Here is a 21,892-nt window from a genome sequence, read left to right as displayed (position 1 = left end):
CACATTTACTGCTTAATAATTCTTGCAGTTTGCTGTTTGCAAAAAGAGGGACACATTAGACAGTTTCTCATATGAGTGTTCTAAGAGAAATGTTGATGCAATTCACTGATCTAGGTGACGTGCTACCTTTGGCCTTACAGGCCCATGTCAGTTTGTAACACAGTTAACTCTTGTTCAGGGTTATAGGAAATCATCTGGAGCTCATGGCTAGCAGCCATCTGCAACCACCTGCCCCCAAGAGCTTTCCGTTTTGCTACTACAGATGCTGAGCTTACCTCTTTGGGGTTGATATGCATCTTTCCTTTGACCTGTCCACAGGGCATCATCTTCCATGTGTGACTGAAACCCAACTGTCTTCTTCTCCCTTCTATTCTCTCCATTGTTAGTGGAGTCTTGGTACTTTTTGCTGGATGATGATGTTCCAAGCGTCCAGCCATCACATTTTGACTTCAATAACCTGAAAAGAATAAACATTTATGAGCTGTAGAGAGCACAGCAGGGGGTATAGATCATACAAAGGCATATATATTCAGTATGAGTTGAAATGCAATTCATGGCATAGAAACTTTCTTTTTCTTATCTTTTATTGATGTATAATTTAAATAATTTACTGAAGGTCTATTTTGTGTTCTGCCAAAACAATTTTGGAGAAGAAATGGTTTTTATCCTCAAAAAGTTTATATTTGGGGTTGGGGAAATGAGACTCAGACCCTAAAACTGCTAATAAAGCCATAGAATATGACTAAGAACCAGAGTATCTGTAAAAATAAAAAGTATGCTAAAACAAGACTTGCATAACTAAAATGTTTCCGAGTACTAAAAATGAACATAAGGGATGAAAATATCACCAATTTGCTTCAAAATATATTTGTGTTTCTCATTTTCAATTGTTACAGTATTTGTTATGTACTCAGGGTATGTGAGGAATAGTACTATAGTGCTTGTGGGAGAATTGGTCTCTGTCCTCACATAATTTCATTATAAAGTCAACAAGGGAAATATGGCATAAAAGAAATTTTAATGAAAATAAACACACGTGCATATGTTTTTCTCTCCAATGAACTATGTTCCCACCATTAGCACCATTCCTCTTTTAACATTTTATTTTTTAGAGAGAAATGTTATGATGATGTGTATCACTTACTATTCTACCAGCCCCTTTCTTCTAACTTAAGTTCACCATAGACTCATGATACTTTAGTTTTGTCTTCCCCATGACCATAAACAAGGTGAAAATTAAAATGAAGAAAAATAATTTATTCAAAAAGTAACATTCTAAAAACTAGGATATTTAAACTCCCCAGCAGCAGAGGCAATCTCTAGACAAGAATAAGTTGATGGAGTATTACTGGATCCATTATGAATGCTAGGTGGCCCTTGACCAGGATTCAAATCACATAAACCCATCAAAGTCACTGGGCTTCTTTTGTGTGGATCAGAATTTTTAGTAATGTTTGCTCACATCATAATTTATTAATAAAAACCAATACATTAAATGGTTTTATGTTCAGAGTGGTGAAAAGAAACAAACTATTAGCAGTATGGCTTTACAGGGGCATAAAGCAGTGTATTAAATTTATACACTTAAAATTTTTTTTACCAGAACCCAAGGATCACTTTCCCTTGTGGACCTACCAGTGGACACATATCTTAGCTAATGTAACTTCTACTCATGGGATGGGAAAATACGGAGAGTAAAACTGTATTACTGTTAATGAAAGATAAGTTTACCTCAACCCAGAAGTCCCAAACCCTGGCAAATCCAACAACTACATCTCTACTTGTCCTTACAGAAAAGTTAATGTGACCAAGACTACTGGGTTTCCCAAAATCATACATTCTCAGGTCAGCCAAGCTCCCAATACTAGCCAATGTTGATCACTCCCAATACTGAATAGTTCCTTCCATTTTACACAGAAGCTTGTCTGTACCTTTATTCCAAATCCCATCCTGGGAACCTGGGTTCTAATTTCCCTGAAATAAAGATGACCATATAAAAAATTCCTTCTTTCATTTGCATTAATTTCCAAATTTACCCATCTACTATTCTTCTATCAACATCTCAGAAGAAAATCACACCTTTTACTCATACTCTTGATACCATTTTGGCCCCTCCCCTCTGTGACTATAGCCTGCCAATCATCTCCTTTTCTTATAACTTACAAACTCTTCCTCTAAAATGAAGTCTCTCCTAGGATTACTAATAAGACCAGACTTTCCATTAAAAATCAAAACCTAAATCGAAATCCCAAAACTATCCCTTAAGTGGAAACGAATAATAATACTCAGTGTCAATGAGAGTGTGGGGACAGGAGGATTTTAGTATAGTATAGTACTAGGGAAACTGCAAATTGGGATAACCCTTCTGTGAGTGATTTGTCACTACAAAATAAAAGTGCACCTAACCTCCTACAATTTCACTTTTAAGAAGTTACCCTATAGAATTACATAAACAACAGTGGAATTAGAAAATTTTCTCACACTACATACAAAAATAAATTCAAAATGGATTAAAGACCTAAATGTAAGACTGGAAGCCATAAAATTCCTAGAAGAAAACATAGGCAGAACACTCTTTGACATAAATCATAGCAATATTTGTTTTGGATTTGTTTCTTAAGGCAAAGGAAATAAAAGCAAGAATAAATGAATGGGACCTAGTTAAACTTAAAAGCTTTTGCACAGCAAAGGAAACCACTGAAAAAATGAAAAGACAACCCACTGAATGGGAGAAAATATTTGCAAATGACATGACTGATAAGGGGTTAACAGTCAAAATATATAAACAGCTCATACAACTTAACATCAAAAAACCCAAACAACCCAATTTAAAAAAATGGGCAGAAGATCTGAATAGACATTCTTCCAAAGAAGATATACAGATGGTCAACAGGCACATGAAAAGACATCGCTAATCATCAGAGGAATGCAAGTGAAAACTATGATGAGATATCACCTCATACCTGTCAGAATGGCTATCACCAAAAAGACAACAAACAACAAATGTTGGCAAGGATGTGAAGAAAAGGGAACCCTTATATACTGTTGGTGGGAATGTAAATTGGTGCAGCCTCTATGAAAAACAATACAGAGACTCCTCAAAAAGCTAAAAATAGAACCAACATATGATCTAGCAATTTCACTCTTGGGTATACATCTGAAGAAAACGAAAACATTAATTTGAAAAGATGCATGCACCCCATTTGTCATAGCAGCATTATTTACAGTAGCCAAGCTATAGAAGCAACCTAAGTGTCCATCAACAGATGAATGGATAAAGAAGATGTGGTATATATATCCAATGAAACACTACTCAGTCATAAAAAAAATGAAATTTTGCCATTTACAACAACATGGATGTATCTGGAGGGTATTATGCTTAGTGAAATAAGTCAGACAGGGAAAGACAAATACTATATGCTATCACTTATATGTGGAGCCTAAAAAATAAAACAAATGAATGACTATAACAAAATAGAAACAGATTCACAGATAGAGAGAACAACTAGTGGTTACCAGTGGGGAGAGGGAAGAGGAGAGCAGCAGGATAGGGGTACGGGATTAAGAGGTACAAACTACTATGTATAAAATAAGTAAGCTACAAGTATATATTGTACAGCACAGGAAATATAGTCTGTTTTATAATAACTATAAATGGAACAAAATCTATAAAAATTCTGAATCACTGTCTCATACACCTGAAACTAATACAATATTGTAAATAAACTATACCTTAATTTAAAAAAATAAATAGGGACTTCCCTGGTGGTATAGTGGTTAAGAATCCACCTGCCAATGCAGGGGACATGGGTTCGAACCCTGGTCAGGGCAGATCCCACATGCCATGGAGCAACTAAGCCCATGCTCCACAACTACTGAACCTGCACTCTAGAGCCCATGAGCCACAACTACTGAGCCTGCATGCCACAACTACTGAAGCCCGGGTGCCTAGAGCCTGTGCTCCACAACAAGAGAAGCCACCGCAATGAAAAGCCCATGCACCGCAACGAAGAGGAGCCCCCGCTTGCCGCAACTAGAGAAAGCTGGTGCGGAGCTACGAAGACCCAATGCAGCCAAAGTAAATAAATAAATAAAATCCTACTATCATCATTTATAAAATAAATAAATAAAATAAATGAAAACAGAGAAAAAAAGAATGAGGTAGTTCTCTATACTATACTGTGAATAAACTTCATGACATACTATTAAGTAAAAAAAGGGTAATTTGCAATAATAAAATATATAATATGATCTCATTTTTGTAAAAACAAAAATATACAAAATATATTTTTTAAGTTCTGGATAGATAAATAACAAATCAGAAAAGTAGAACAGAGTTACTGAGGGAAAGATTTTTATAATTTAATTTATATACTTCTGAATGTTTAAATTTCTTCCAATAGGCATGTACTTTCGTAATTATAAAACAAAAAATTTCACCATCTCCTTTATGTTACCATCTTCTCTCCTTCCCTTCTTTGCCAAACTTCTAGAAAACAATAATTTTAACAGATATGCCTACTAAAACTATTTTTTAAAGAACAAGTCTAGTGGCGTTTTCTCTTTCAACCATCTTGCTTGTTATAAGACTACTTCACAGCAACTGACTCCTTCCTTAAAACTTATTTCCCTTGGAGTTCATGACATATATCTTGATTGGTTTTCTAGCTTTAGGAGGCTGCTGCTCATATTCTTTTATTGGGAGCCCTTGTACTTCCCTCCCCCTAAATGCAGACATTCCTGATGATTCTGCCCTTGTCCTTTTCTCTTCCTCCCTTAGCACTTCCTTAGTGATCCCTGTCACACCACTGTATCTTCAATTATGATTTATAAATAGATTCATCTAGCCCACAGTGTTCTCCAAAACTGCTGACCTCTTCAAGTATCTGTTGAAAAGCTGTGAAGAGATGCCTTGTCCTACCTCCCAAAACCAACTCACGCTAAAGCAATGAATAATCTTTATCTTGAAACCTGTTCCTTTATCTGTTTCCATTCTCATTTAATGTATCACCATCCTCCCTGTTACTCAGATGAAAAACTTCAGCTGTCTCAAATTCTGCTTTCCTTAGTCCTGTTCAATAAGTTGCCAAATCAATCATTCATTTATATATTCGTTACATATTTATTGAGGACATACTCATATGTATGAAAGGGCTGGGGCGGGCAAATAGGGAAAAGAAATATTTACTGAGGACTTGTTATGAGCTAGGTGCTAGGTATACAAACCAGCAAGACCTGGTTCCTGCTCTCCAAGTGATTTTAATGGCAGACACAGACATGGAAACAGATTTTTTTAAATATGATATGATACAAGTTATGATTCAGGAATATGTGTGGTGTTTAAGGGAGCACAAAGGCAGGGCATCTTACTCTATTTGAATAACTGAAGGGAACTTCCTGAAGCTTTCAAACTAAGTCTTGGTGGATAAGCAGGGGATAAGGAAGGACAGTAGGATGGAAGTCAGAAGAGAATAGTATTAGCAACTATACCAACTAGTAAAACTTCAACATATATTTTGGGCAAGTTAAATCACTTGGTATACTGTTAACTGTTATAGCATTGAGTTTGGGGTTTTGGGTGGGGAGAAGTGTAAGGTGAAGCAAGACAGATGGGCTGGGTCAGAACATGAAAGGTTTGGTTTTCCATGTCAAGGGGCTTGAACTTTATTTTGTCGGCAAATCAAAGTCATTGAAGGGCTCTAAGGAGAAAAATGACATGATACAACTTGAATTTATGAAGAATTGCCCTGGCACAATTTACAGAATGGACTGCATGAGTGGGAAGGCTGCTGAAATAGCTGTGATGAGAGATGATGAGGGTCTAAATAGAGATGCAGTGGTAGGAATGGGAAGGAGACAATTTTTAAAATACACTTAGGATTTAAAATTGGCAGAATTTGATATGTGTTTGAATGTGAAAAGTGAGGGAGAGGAGTGAGTTGAGAATGAGTGACAGAATTTGGGTGGATAAGCAATATAGAGAAGGTGGCAGAGGGGGGGATTAAATGTAGCTTAAGGTGCATATGAAACATCTGGAAAGATATTTCAAGAGAGCAACTGGATCAATAACCCTGCAGCTTTTTGCTTGTTGGCTGACTGACTTGAGAAAGCATGTGCTTTACTTTCAATTTCATTGGTGAAGTAGGAGGTAAACTCATTCCTGTAGGTGAAAGAAATGGGTATTGAGAAAAGTGATGATTTAGAGAAGGTATTTAGGGAATTCAAGGTAAAAATGACCAAGAACAAAAACAAGACTGTCCTGCAACATTTAGGGCTCTAACAGAATTAGAAATCATAAATTTGTATCTGGGCTCAGGTGCACAGATGTAAAAGCAGAGAAAGCAGCCTGAGAGCTTGATCCAGGGTTAGGATTTTTTGTGTAGGGTGCAGCAGAGTAGAGGTCAAGGGAAATTTGTATGCTAATAAGGGAATAGTTTAGGTCAACCATTTGGTCCAGAATGTACATGGGGAAGAAAGTGAGACAAAGAGGGGCCTGAAAGACTGGCAAAAAAAAAAAAAGGGGGGGGGAAATGAAGTATTTAGATGTCTCTTTAAGGTAAAACAAAGATAAAACAAAACAAGAAAAACACAAAACACTTGGTATAGTCTATATGAGAAATGAGAACATGAACAGACCCAAGTGAAAGAGATGGACTACAAAGGGGGTACCAGTCAGCGATTTCTGTGATGGAACCACAGCAGGGGAAAGCAAGCTCCAGACATGGCCAGGGACAATACGGCTAAAGGAAACGAGTGAACCACGGAAGACAAATCTCTTTAGCTATGGCAACGGAGAGATCAACAACGTGAATACTGGAATCTCACAGAATGGGGTTAGGAGACGTGGGGGAGGAAGTGACTGAGTGGATGTCAAATTCCTAGTGAGATCACAATGGAAAACAAAGAAAAGGAAGGATGGACTGTAAGACCAGATATCCTGAGATTCACATAAACAAGGAGGTTCGCTAGAGAGTAAACTAGTTAAAAGTTTGAGATGTTGGAATGAGGAGAACAGGAAATGCTGGCACTACTGTCTCTGTTGTTTGCCAAATGTGACAGAAAGAATGGCCTGGATAGTAGCATTCTCAGAAAAGATGCCAAATTTAGGCAGTGATTCACAGCCTGCTATACATTAAAATTTTGTGGGAAAAATTTTAAAAGAGCGATGGGCTGTCCTACCCATTCTTAGAAATAGAATGAATCCATATGGAGTGAGCTGCATTATGTGCCTCCCTCTCTCACCCTCTCTTGTCCTTTTTTTTTAAAGCTCCACAGGTAATCCCAATGTCCAGTCAGTGCTGAAAATCACTAACTTATGGCCAAGAATGAAAATATTTTGTGTGTGTGAAAAGGTTGAGGATGAAGTTTATTTTCTATGAAACAGGTGTTTGGTAAGGCACCTTTAGGAAATCCTGGGGGCAGTAGGAAGGAAAGGGGTGTTAGGGAAGGAAAGGTAGACTTTTAAGAGAATGAAAGTACAAGAGAGAAAAATCAATACAAATTACTCAATTTTGGCATTAGTCACTCAACAAAAAGTGAAGGGGAACACATCCTCGATTTAGAAGACTATAAAATCTAGGATGGGGAAACATGTATTAAATCTTTCCTTCCTTTTTCCAGTTGCCAAATTTGGGTGCTAGTCATGCCATGTCTAAACAATTGCTATATCATCCAGTTTCTGGCTCAGTCATGGAATCAGCCATTTCTTCAAGGAGATCTAGTATATTTTAGTTAAAAAAAAAAAAAAAAAGAGCTAACGGAATTGGATTATCACTGTTCCTAAGTTCTCACAGAGCAAGAGACTATATGCATGTATGTACGTATATACACATATGTTTATTTATATATCTAGGTAAATGTATTGAAAATCATGAGTTTACACTAACATCTTCAATTCCAAACCAACAGCGTTCATTTTAGTTTTCTACCTTTCCATATATATAACTCCATTCTGTAACAGTGAAAAAACTTGGCTACCATTGTCCTTAATACAATTACTTACTTAGTCATTTTGTATGAAAACCATATTCCATCACCACTGCCATGATCCTTTCCCCTCCCTCCCGTCAGTCACCACCACATTGTTCCGGGTGTTTCTGCCAGCACACCTCTGTATAGGCATTCTCCCCACTAAGCTCTGAGTGGGCTACCTCTGCTGTGAGAAAGCCCTCCTCATATCTCAGGCTCTCAAGACCCCATGCATGGCTGACTTCCACATGGATACCATCCTCATTTTCTTCAAGCTCCAACACCCTACACCAATACAATCACCAGGATGAAAGCACTCCCCACCCTGCACAAGCTCTGACATTCAGTGTCAAGCTGCCCTCCTCTGTGGATCAAGCTCCAACCCCATGATCAAATAAATTTGGGGTATGATGTGAGGCTGGGGTCAAGGTTAATTTTTTTCATATCTATATCCAGTATATCCAGCATTATTTATTTAAAAGACTTTCCTTTTTCCACAGAATGCTTCATAGCTTTGTCAAAAAGCAGTCAAACATATGACTGTGTGGGTCTATTTCTGGACTCTATTATGTTCCATTGATCAATAGCTAATATATAGCTATCATATGAAAATAAATTTGATTTTTATATATTGAACTTGAACTCTGTGGTTGTGTTAAATTCACTTAATAATTCTAGCAGTTTGGGGGTAGGTTCCTTAGGATTTTTCTATGTTGACAGTCATTTAACAATAAAGACAGTTTTACTTATTTATTTCTAATATTTTTCATGCCCAATCACATCAGCTAGGACTTCTAGTACAATGCTGAATAGAAGTGGTAAGAGTGAACATCCTTACCTTGTTCCTAAGTGTTCATCATTGAAGAGGTGTATCTTTATCTATATGCTCTATCTGATTTCTAGTTTGACAAGTCATTTTTAAAAAATGAGCATTGGAAGAGTTTTTTGCATCTGATTGAAATGGTGTTTTTCTTCCTTACTATGTTAATATGGCAAATCACATTGATTGATCTTCAAATGTTAAGCCAACTCTGCATTCCTGGGATAAACTCTATTTAGTCAAGCTGGATTATATATATTTTTATATATTCTGGGACTTAATTTGCTAATATTTTGTTAAGGAACTTTTTTGTTTTGCATTTATGTTCATGAGGAAGATTAGTCTGTCATTTCTTTTCTTCTCACACTTTTACATGGGCTAGGTATCACAAAAGGAGTTGGGAAAAGTTCTTTCTTCCTCTAGCCCAGTGGTTCTCAAGTGTGGTAGAAGAAGAGGATTTTGCCACACAGGGGACATTTAGCAATGTCTGGAGGGTTTTTGATTGTCACAGTTGTGGGGGGTGCTAATGGGTAAAAGACAGGGATGTTGCTAAACATCCTGCAATGTACAGGACAGACCACCACCACCCCACAACCTCACCCCAAACTATTATCTGGTCCAAACTGTCAAGAGTACCAAGGCTGAAAAACCCTGCTCTAGTCTTTGAAAGAATTTGTGTAAGATTGATATATCTTCTTTAGATGTTTGGTAGAATTCATGAGTGAAGTCTCATGGGATTGTGACTGTAGTTTTATTTATGGGACATTTCTTAATTAGAAATTAAATTTGTTTAACAGAGGGCTATTCAGATTCTCTATTTCTTTGGTATCAATTTTGGTATATCTTCAATTTCAAGGAATTTATATCATTTAAGTTATCAAATGTGCTTACAAAAATTATTCATAATATTCTTTAATTACTTTAAAAATATTGTTAGAATCTATGGTGATATCTTCTTTTTCATTACTGATACTGATAATTTGTTTTCCTCTCAATAACAGGTTGATCATCTTGAAAAGGCTTATTGATTTTATTTACATTTTCAAAAAGTCAACTTTTAGCTTTACAGATTTTCTCTATTGCTTGTTTTCTTTTTCACTGCAAGACTTAACAAACATTGGCTGCTATAAGGATGAAAGCAGAATATAAATACAGAAATAATACAAATTGGGCAATGCCGAGAGAAACTGGAGTTCTGGACCAGAATGGAAGATACTGTTAATGCCCACTGAGACACTAGAAAGTCCATATCCTGGATAAAGGCTTACTGTAAAGCTCTAACAAAGCCTAAAATGAAGATATAACAAAATGCACAGGGACAAAAAAGTTTGGAGATTGATTCTTACCAATTTAGAGGGCCTTGGGAAATACCTCAGGCTTTCCAGACATCTGTCCTTACAAAGTATATAACCAAACCTATCGAAGTTCAAGGTGAATAGGAGGTGATTGAATTGCTGAGAAGAGCAAAAATCAACATTCTTTAGAGAATGATAATAAAATCCGCATCTCTAAATGTATCATCCGTAATACCCAGCGTACAATATAAATTGTCAGACACAGAAAGAAAAAATATGTGACCCATAGTTAAGAAAAATATCAGTCAATTAAAATCAACCAAAAGATGCCCCAAATGTTGAACCTAGCAGATAAAGACTTTATTTAAACTAGCTATTATAAATATATTGATGGACATAAAGGAGAACATGGTTTTAATGAATGAAAAGACAGGCAGTCTCAGCAGAAAGAGACAGAAACTCTCTGGCTGGAAATTACAGTGACTGAAATAAAAATTGGAAAATGGAGATGAGAGGTTAAAGAATAAGTGAATTTTATGGAAGAATCAACAAAAATGACCCAATTTGAAGAACATAGGGAAAAAGAGATTGAAGAAAAATGATGAGTCCCAGAGATTTGAGAGACAATATTAAACTGCCTAACAAACATAACTGAAGTTGCAGAAGGAGAAGAGACTGAGAATGGGGTAGAAAAAATATTTGAAAAAATATATGTTAAAGAAACAATGGCAGAGTATTTCCAAATTTGATGAAAAACTTTAACCCACAGATCACAGTCAAACTGTTGAAAACCAAAGATAAAGACAACCTTGCAGGGCCTCCCTGGTGGCGCAGTGGTTGAGAGTCCGCCTGCCGATGCAGGGGATACGGGTTCGTGCCCCGATCTGGGAGGATCCCATATGCCGCGGAGCGGCTGGGCCCGTGAGCCATGGCTGCTGGGCCTGCGCGTCCGGAGCCTGTGCTCCGCAACGGGAGAGGCCACAACAGTGAGAGGCCCGCATACCGCAAAAAGAAAAAAAAAAAAAAAAAGGACAACCTTGCAAACAACCAGATGAAATGTTAATTACATAAAAAATAATGATTTTAACAGTTAACTTCTCATAAGAACAATGAAAGCTAGAAGATAGTACAATATCCTTAAAGTGCTAAAAGGAAAAAACAAAACAAAACAAACCCAAAGTGTCATCCTAGAATTCTGGATCGCATCAAAATATCCTTAAAAAAAAGGAAGGAGAAACAAGATTTTCAGATAAACAAAAACTGGGAAAATTTGTTGTTGGCAGACCTGCACTTTCGGGTTGAAAGAAAATGATATTAGATGGAAACCTGAATCTAAGAAATGAAGAGCATCAGAAAGAGTACATATGTGAATAAATATAAAATTCTGTATGTTTTTATTCTTCTCTTAACGTCATTAAAAGATATATGAATGTTTAAAGCATGGGATTTAAAATACACTTAGCTGTAATGTATATGACAATAATATCAAAAAGAATGGAGAATATACCTATACAGTATAAAAGTTCTTACAGTCTACATAAAATGACACAATGTTAGTATTATATAATAAGACTTTAATAAGTTAGGAAAGCATATTATAATCCCTACAGAAATCACTAAAGGAAATGCAAAAAGGTATAGCTAATAAAATATTAGAGGAATTTTTAAAAAATTGAAAAAATTTATTATTTTCCCTTTCCCCTCGCAATAAAAGAAGAAAAGGAGAAACAGGAACAAAGAATACATATGATTAGCAGGAAGGAAAAAAGAAAAGCAAAATGTTAGACCTAAATCCAATAGTATCAATAATAAATTAAATCAGACTATACTACAAAGCTACAGTAATCAAGACAGTATGGCACTGGCACAAAAACAGAAATATAGATTAATGGAACAGGATAGAAAGCTGAGAGATAAACCCACGCACATATGGACACCTTATCTTTGATAAAGGAGGCAAGAATATACAGTGGAGAAAAGACAGCCTCTTCAATAAGTGGTGCTGGGAAAACTGGACAGCTACATGTAAAAGTATGAAATTACAACACTCCCTAACACCATACACAAAAATAAACTCAAAATGGATTAAAGACCTAAATGTAAGGCCAAAAACTATCAAACTCTTAGAGGAAAACATAGGCAGAACACTCTGTGACATAAAGCACAGCAAGATCCTTTTTGACTCACCTACTAGAGAAATGGAAATAAAAACAAAAATAAACAAATGGGACCTAATGAAACTTAAAAGCTTTTGCACAGCAAAGGAAACCATAAACAAGACAAAAAGACAACCCTCAGAATGGGAGAAAATATTTGCAAATGAAGCAACTGACAAAGGATTAATCTCCAAAATTTATAAGCAACTCATGCAGCTCAATAGCAAAAAAACAAACAACCCAATCCAAAAATGGGAAGAAGACCTAAATAGACATTTCTCCAAAGAAGATATACAGACTGCCAACAAACACATGAAAGAATGCTCAACATCATTAATCATTAGAGAATTGCAAATCAAAACTACAATGAGGGCTTCCCTGGTAGCGCAGTGGTTGGGGGTCTGCCTGCCGATGCAGGGGACGTGGGTTTGTGCCTCGGTCTGGGAGGATCCCATGTGCCACGGAGTGGCTGGGCCCGTGGGCCATGGCCGCTGGGCCTGCACGTCCGGAGCCTTGCTCCACAATGGGAGAGGCCACAGTGGTGAGAGGCCCGTGTACCGCAAAAAAACAAAAACAAAAACAAAAAAACCCCTACAATTAGATATCATCTGACACCAGTCAGAATGGCCATCATCAAAAAATCTAGAAAAAATAAATGCTGGAGAGGGTGTGGAGAAAAGGGAACACTCTTGCACTGTTGGTGGGAATGCAAATTGATACAGCCACTATGGAGAACAGTATGGAGGTTTAAAATAAATAAATAAATTAAGTAAAGTGAATTAAACACCCAAATCAAATGGAAGGGAAATTGTCAGGCTAGAGAAAAATGCAAAACCAAAGCCATATGTTGTTTAAAAGAGTCATGCTTTATTTTTATTTTTTAACATGTTTATTGGAGTATCATTGCTTTACAGTGCTGCATTAGTTTCTGTTGTATAACAAAGTGAATCAGCTATATGTATACACACATCCCCATATCCCATCCCTCTTGTGTCTCCCTCCCACCTTCTCTGTCCCACCCCTCTAGGTGGTCACAAAGCACCAAACTGATCTCCCTGTGCTATGCAGCTGCTTCCCACTAGCTATCTATTTTACATTTGGTAGTGTATATATGTCAATGCTAAGGAGTCATACTTTAAATGTAAAAGAATAAATAGGTTGACATAGAGGATGTAAGGTGATAAGCCAAGCAAACAGTACACATGGAAGGCTAGAGTGCTTATATAATGTCAAATAAAGTAGATGTTAAGAAAAGGAGTAGAACCAGAGATAAAAAGATACATTTCATCACGATTAAAATATTTTATCATGATTAAAGGGGCAAATCATCAAACATACATAACAGCCCCAAATATATTTGCATCTAAAATAGTTTCAAAATACACATAACAAAACTCATAAGGGTAAAGGAAGAAGTAGAGAAATGCACAATCGTATTTGGAGATTTTAACATCTCGTTATCAATTGATAGGAAAAAAATGAAAAAAATTTGGTAGGCTACATAAGATCTGAACAACACTACTCATCAATTTGATTTAATTGACATGTACAGAGCATTATACTCTATAGCAGAATATAAATATTTAAAAGTGCACATGCAATATTGACCAAGATAAATCATATATTGAGTCATAAAATAAATTTTAATGTATTTCAAAAGAATAAACACTTATGGAATATGTAACCACAATGGAGTTAAACTGAAAATAAAAAAACAAGATATCTAGAAAAATCTAAAGTATTTGGAAGTTTTATAACATAATTCTAAGTAACTCATGGGTCAAAAAAAAATCACAAGAGAAATTAATAAGCATTTTGAAATGAATGATAACGAAAATACAACATATTAAGATTTGAGGGATACAGAAGGCAAGTGCTTAAATGCTTTTACTAAAAAAGAAGAAAAGTTTAAAGTCAATGACATAATGGGACTTCCCTGGTGGTCCAGTGGTTAAGATTCCATGCTCCCATTGCAGGTGGCACAGGTTCAATCCCTAGTCGAGGAACTAAGATCCCACATGCCGCACAGTATGGCCAAAAAAAAAAAAAAAGTCAATGACATAATATTCCATTTTATGAAGCTAGAAAAATAAGAACAATCTAGATATAAAGCAAGTAGAAAGAAGGAAACAATAAACAGTAGAAATCCATGAAATAAATAACAATAAAAACATAAAAGTCAGCCCTTTGAAAATATTAATAAAATTGATAAACTCCTAATCCAAGACAAACTAAGAAAAAGGGAAAATTTATGAATATCAGGAATCAGAGAGGGGATATCACTGTAGATGCTACAGATAGTAAAAGAATATTGAGGCTATCTCATAAACAACTTTATGCCACCATATTCAATAACTAAGATGAAATGAAATGCACACATTGCTTGGAAAATATAACTGGTTAAAACTAACTCAAGAAGAAACAGGAAATATATGAATAGCCTCATATCTATTAAAGAAATTAAATTCATAATCAAAACATCCCCACAAAGAAAACTGATCAGATAGCTTCACTGGTATATTTTATCATATTTAAGGAAGCAATACTACTAATTTTAGACAAGCTTTCAGTAAATAGAAGAGGAGTGACCTCTTCTCAACTCATTTTATGTTACCATGTGATACCAAAACCTGATTAAGCTATTACGATAAAGTAATATTACAAACTAGTATTGCTCATGAACACAGACACAAAAATCCTAAACAAAATATTAGTATATCAAATCCAGCAATATATAAAAGGTACTACATCATGGCCAAATGAGTATTTTTCCAAAATGTAATGTTGGGTTAACATTAAAAAAAGGAAATCCACGTAAATTGTCACATTAAAAGAATAAAGGTGCAAAACCATATGATTATATCAATAAATGTAGGAAAAGCATTTGACAAAATAAAAACTCAGAAAACTAGGGAACTTATTTCACCATGAAAATTCTGTCATACGTTACTAGTCCTACAGTTAATGGGTACTACCCTTCTGGAATGTACTTGGCAATATGTATATATCAAGAACTATAAAAAGTTCACATAAAAAAGGGGGGGGAACTTACTTTAAGCTGATAAAGGGCATCTATCAAAGATTTATATTTAACATTATATTAATTGGTGAATTATTGGATGCCTTTTCCTTGAGAACAAAGCAAGGGTGTCTTGTTTAATCATTTCTCTTCAATATTGTAATGAATGTTCTAGCCAATGCAACAAGTTAAAAATAAGAAACACAAGGCACGAAGTTGGAAAGCTTTGAAGCTGTTATTATGGCTGTTCATGTGATTATGAACTTGAAAATCCTAAGGAATCTAACAATAAAACCCCAAAAAACAAACAAAAAAACCCCAAAACAAACAAACCCCCTGCTAGAATACATGCATTTAGCAAGATTGTAGTATATGATGTAAATATTAAAAAATCAGTATTCTTCCTATATACTACTAATAAATTCAATGAAAAAAGGGCAAGATTGTTACACTAAAAACTACATAATATAACTGAGTTAAATTTTTAAAGATGTAAATAAATTTAGAGATATACCATGTTCATGGATTGGAAAACAATATTTTTAGGATGTTAATTCTCCCCAAATCGATCTAATAACAATTCCACTTCCTTAACAGAAATCAATAAACTGAATCTAGAATGTAAAGAAAAGAAGTTGGAATAGCTAAAAGAATTTTTAATAAGAAAAATATTTGGAAGACAATCTAATTTCAAGATTTTTCTATAATGTTAAAGTAATCTAGACTCTGTGACATTGACAGAAGAATGGACATGAAGATGAAGGGAACAGAAATCCATAAACGTGTGTCCATGTGTATACATATCCAACTGACATTTGAAAAGGCATCAGGCAATGAATGAAAAAAAATCGTTTTTTTCAACAAACGGTGCTAGAATAATGGCATATTGGTACAGATAACGAATGAACCTTGAGCCCTACCTCACACCACACAGAGAAATGTATTTGAAATGGATCATAGACTTAAATATAAGATATAAAGCTATATAACTTCTATAAGAAAATATAGGAAAATATCATTTTAACCTTCCTCAATAAAAAGTCTTGCTCTTCAAAAACACCATTAAGGAAATAAAAGAGCGAGACACACCCTGAGAGAAAATATTCACAAAACATATACCTGATGAAGGTTTTATATCCAAATATGCAAAGAATTCTATGTTCAATAATTGAGTTGTTTACTCAATTAAAACTGATTAAAAAGAGACTAGTTCAAGATGGTGGAGTAGAAGGACGTGCTCTCACTCCCTCTTGCGAGAGCACTGGAATCACAACTAACTGCTGAACAATCATTGACAGGAAGATACAGGAACTCACCAAAAAAGATACCTGACATTCAAAGAAAATGGAGAAGCCACAGTGAGACAGGAGGAGGGAAGCAATCACAATAAAATCTAATCCCGTAACTGCTGGGTGGGTGACTCACAAACGGGAGAACACTTATACCACAGAAGTCCACCCATTGGAGTGAAGGTTCTGAGCCCCACGACAGGCTTCCCAACCTGGGGGTCCGGTAACGAGAGGAGGAATTCCTAGACAATCAGACTTTGAAGGCTAGTAGGATTTGATTGCAGGACTTCGACAAGACTGGGGGAAATAGAGACTCCATTCTTGGAGGGTACACACAAAGTAGTATGTGCATCAGGACCCAGGGGAAGGAGCAGTGACCCCATAGGAGACTGAGCCACACCTACATGCTAGTGTTGGAGGGTCTCCTAAAGAGGTGGGGGGTGGCTGTGTCTCGCCGTGAGGACAAGGACACTGACAGCAGAAGATCTGGGTAGTACTCCTTGGTGTGAGCCCTCCCAGAGTCTGCCATTAGCACAAACAAAGGGCCTGGGTAGGCTCCAGTGTTGGGTTGACTCAGGCCAAATAACCAACAGGGAGGGAACCCAGCCCAACCCATCAGCAGACAAGCAGGTTAAAGTTTCACTGAGCTCTGCGCACCAGAGCAACACCCAGCTCTACCCACCACCAGTCCCTCCCATCAGGAAACTTGCACAAGTCTCTTAGATAGCCTCATCCACCAGAGGGCATATAGCAGAAGCAAGAACTACTACAATCCTGCAGCTTGTGGAACAAAAACTACATTCACAAAAAGATAGACAAGATGTAAAGGCAGAGGGCTACGTACCAGATGAAGGAACAAGATAAAACCCCAGAAAAACAACTAAATGAAGTGGAGATAGGGAACCCTCCAGAAAAAGAATTCAGAATAATGATACTGAAGATGATCCAGGACCTCGGAAAAAGAATGGAGGCAAAGATTGCGAAGATGCAAGAAATGTTTAACAAACACCTAGAAAAATTAAAGAAAAAACAAACAGAGATGAACAATACAACAACTGAAATGAAAACTACAATAGAAAGAATCAATAGCAGAACAACTGAGGCAGAAGAATGGATAAGTGACCTGGAAGACAGAATGGTGGAATTCACTGCTGCAGAACAGAATAAAGAAAAAACAATGAAAAGAAATGAAGACTGCCTAAGAGACTGCTGGGACAACATTAAATGCACCAACATTTGCATTATAGGGGTCCCAGAAGGAGAAGAGAGAGAGAAAGTATGCGAAAAAATATTTGAAGAGATTAGAGTCGAAAACTTCCCTAACATGGGAAAGGAAATAGCCACCCAAGTACAGGAAGCGCAGAAAGTCCCATACAGGATAAACCCAAGGAGAAACATACCGAGACACATAGTAATCAAATTGTCAAAAATTAAAGACAAAGAAAAAATATTGAAAGCAGCAAGGGAAAAATGACAACATACAAGGAAACTCCCATAAGATCAACAGCTGATTTCTCAGCAGAAACTCTAAAAGCCAGAAGGGAGTGGCATGACATATTTAAAGGGATGAAAGGGAAGAAACTACAACCAAGATTACTCTACCCAGCAAGGATCTAATTCAGGTTCGATGGAGAAATCAAAAGCTTTACAGACAAGCAAAAGCAAAGAGAATTCAGCAACACCAAACCAGCTCTGCAACAAATGCTAAAGGAACTTGTTTAAGTGGGAAACACAAGACAGGAATAGGACCTACAAAAGCAAAACCAAAAAACAATTAAGATAATGGTATTAGGAACATACATATCGATAATTACCTTAAACATGAATGGATGAAATGCTCCAACCAAAAGACACAGGCTGCCTGAATGGATACAAAAACAAGACCCATATATATGCTGTCTACAAGAGACCCACTTCAGACCTAGGGACACATACAGACTGAAAGTGAGGGGATGGAAAAAGATATTCCATGCAAATGGAAATCAAAAGAAAGATGGAGTAGCAATACTCATATCAGATAAAATAGACGTTAAAATAAAGAATATTACAAGAGACAAGGAAGGACACTACATAATGATCAAGGGATCAATCCAAGAAGAAGATATAACAATTATAAATATATATGCACCCAACACAGGAGCACTTCAATACATAAGGCAACTGCTAAGAGCTAGAAAAGAGGAAATCGACAGTAACACAGTAATAATGGGGAACTTTAACACCTCACCCAATGGACAGATCATCCAGACAGAAAATTAATAGGGAAACACAAGCTTTAAATAACACAATAGACCAGACAGATTTAATTGATATTTATAGGACATTCCATCCAAAAACAGCAGATTACACTTTCTTCTCAAGTGTGCACAAAACGTTCTCCAGGATAGATCACATCTTGGGTCACAGATCAAGCCTCAGTAAATTTAAGAAAATTAAAATCATATCAAGCATCTTTTCTGACCACAATGCTATGAGATTAGAAACCAATTACAGGGAGAAAACTGTAAAAAACAAAAACACATGGAATCTAAACAACACATTACTAATAACCAAGAGATCCCTGAAGAAATCAAAGAGGAAATAAAAAAATACCTAGAGACAAATGACAATGAAAACACAACAATCCAAACCTATGGGATGCAGGAAAAGCAGTTCTAAGAGGGAAGTTTATAGCAATACAAGCCTACCTCAAGAAACAAGAAAATCTCAAATAAACAATCTAACCTTACACCTAAAGAAACTAGAGAAAGAAGAACAAACAAAACCCAAAGATAGCAGAAGCAAAGAAATCAGAAAGATCACAGCAGAAATGAATGAAATAGAAACAAAGAAAAAATAGCAAAGATCAATAAAACTAAAAGCTGGTTCTTTGAGAAGATAAACAAAATTGATAAACCATTAGCCAGACTCATCAAGAAAAAGAGGGAGAGGACTCAAATCAATAAAATTAGAAATGAAAAAGGAGAAGCTACAACAGACACTGCAGAAATTCAAAGCATCCTAAGAGACTACTACAAGCAACTCTATGCCAATAAAATGGACAACCTGGAAGAAATGGACAAATTCTTAGAAAGGTATAACCTTCCAAGGCTGAACCAGGAAGAAATAGAAAATATGAACAGACCAATCACAAGTAATGAATTGAAACTGTGATTTAAAATCTTCCAACAAACAAAATGGACTAGATGGCTTCACAGGTGAATTCTATCAAACGTTTAGAGAAGAGCTAACAGCTATCCTTCTCAAACTCTTCCAAAAAATTGCAGAGGAAGGAACACTCCCAAACTCATTTTATGAGGTCACCATCACCCTGATACCAAAAACAGACAAAGATACTGTAAAAAAAGAAAATTACAGACCAATATCACTGATGAATATAGATGCAAAAATCCTCAACAAAATACTAGCAAAACAGAATCCAACAACACATTAAAAGGATCATACACCATGATCAAGTGGGATTTATGCCAGGGATGCAAGGATTCTTCAATATATGTAAATCAATCAATGTGATACACCATATTAACAAATTGAAGAAGAAAAACCATATGATCATCTCAATAGGTGCAGAAAAAGCTTATGACACAATTCAACACCATGTATGATAAAAACTCTCCTGAAAGTGGGCATAGAGCAAACCTACCTCAACATAATAAAGGCCATATATGACAAAGCCAGAGCAAACATCATTCTCAATGGTGAAAAACTAAAAGAATTTCCTTAAGATCAGGAACAACGGTGTCCACTCTCACCACTAGTATTCAACATAGTTTTGAAAGTCCTAGCCACAGCAATCAGAGAAGAAAAAGAAATAAAAGGAATACAAATTGGAAAGGACGAAGTAAAACTCTCACTGTTTGCAGATGACATGATACTATACATAGAGAATCCTAAAGATGCTACTAGAAAAGTGCAGCTAATCAATAAATTTGGAAAAGTTGCAGGATACAAAATTAATGCACAGAAATCTCTTGCATTCCTATACACTAACAGTGAAAAATCTGAATGAGAAATTAAGGAAACAATTACATTTACCATTGCAACAAAAAGGATAAAATACCTAGGGAGAAAAAAGACCTGTACTCAGAAAACTATAAGACACTGATGAAAGACATTGACGATGATACAAACAGATGGAGAGGTATACCATGTTCTTGGATTGGAAGAATCAATATTGTGAAAATGACTACACTACCCAAAGAAATCTACAGGTTCAATGCAATCCCTATCAAATTACCAATGGCATTTTTTACAGAACTAGAACAAATATCTTAAAATTTGTATGGAGGCACAAAAGACCCCGAATAGCCAAAGCAGTCTTGAAGTAAAAAAAACGGAGCTGGAGGAATCAGACTCCCTGACTTCAGACTATACCACAAAGCTACAGTAATCAAGACAATATTGTACTGGCACAAAAACAGAAACATAGACCAATTTAACAGGATAAAATGCCCACAGAGAAACCCATGCACCTATGGTCAACTAAGCTACAACAAAGGAGGCAAGGATATACAATGGAGAAAAGACAGTCTCTTCAATAAGTGGTGCTGGAAAAACTGGACAGCTACATGTAAAAGAATGAAATTAGAACACTCCCTTACACCATACACAAAAATAAACTCAAGATGGATTAGAGACCTAAATCTAAGACCAGACACTATAAAACTCTTAGAGGAAAACATAGGAAGAACACTCTTTGACATAAATCACAGCAAGATCTTTTTTTGATCCATCTGCAAAAGTAATGGAAATAAAAACAAAAATAAACAAATGGGACCTAATGAAACTTATAAGCTTTTGCAAAGCATAGGAAATTAGAAAGAAGACGAAAAGACAACCCTTAGAATGGGAGAAAATATTTGCAAACGAATGAACAAAGGATTAATCTCCAAAACATATAAACAGCCCATGCAGCTCAATATTAAAAAAACAAACAACCCAGTCCAAAAATGGGGAGAAAACCTAAGTAAACATTTCTCTAAAGAAGACTCACCGATGGCCAAGAAGCACATGAAAAGCTGCTCAATATCACTATTAGAGAAATGCAAATCAAAACTACAATGAGGTATCACCTCACACCAGTTAGAATGAGCATCATCAGAAAATCTACAAACAACAAGTGCTGGAGAGGGTGTGGAGAAAAGGGAACCCGCTTGCACTGTTGGTGGGAATGTAAATTGATACAGCCACTATGGAGAACAGTACGGAGGTTCCTTAAAAAACTAAAAATAGGGCTTTCCTGGTGGCGCAGTGGTTGAGAGTCCGCCTGCTGATGCAGGGGACACGGGTTCGTGCCCAGGGCTGGGAGGATCCCACATGCCGCGGATCGGCTGGGCCCGTGAGCC

At 36.2% G+C, this 21,892-nt stretch overlaps 1 protein-coding gene across 2 annotated transcripts in view; it reads right to left on the bottom strand.

Moving 5' to 3' along the window:
• The window catches only part of KIAA1328 (KIAA1328 ortholog), a 383,661-nt gene that overhangs the window by 71,987 nt on the left and 289,782 nt on the right, over positions 1-21,892 (bottom strand). For both annotated transcript variants that reach the window (XM_060118274.1, XM_060118275.1), the window contains one exon: positions 276-457. In XM_060118274.1, the coding sequence (XP_059974257.1) occupies positions 276-457 (182 nt within the window). The remainder of the gene's footprint in view (positions 1-275; positions 458-21,892) is intronic.

The sequence above is a fragment of the Mesoplodon densirostris genome, chromosome 15 (assembly GCF_025265405.1).
Source record: "Mesoplodon densirostris isolate mMesDen1 chromosome 15, mMesDen1 primary haplotype, whole genome shotgun sequence".
In the NCBI taxonomy this organism is placed as follows: Eukaryota; Metazoa; Chordata; class Mammalia; order Artiodactyla; family Ziphiidae; genus Mesoplodon; species Mesoplodon densirostris.
Note: the sequence above shows the minus strand (reverse complement) of the source record. Positions and strands in the feature narration are given on the sequence as shown.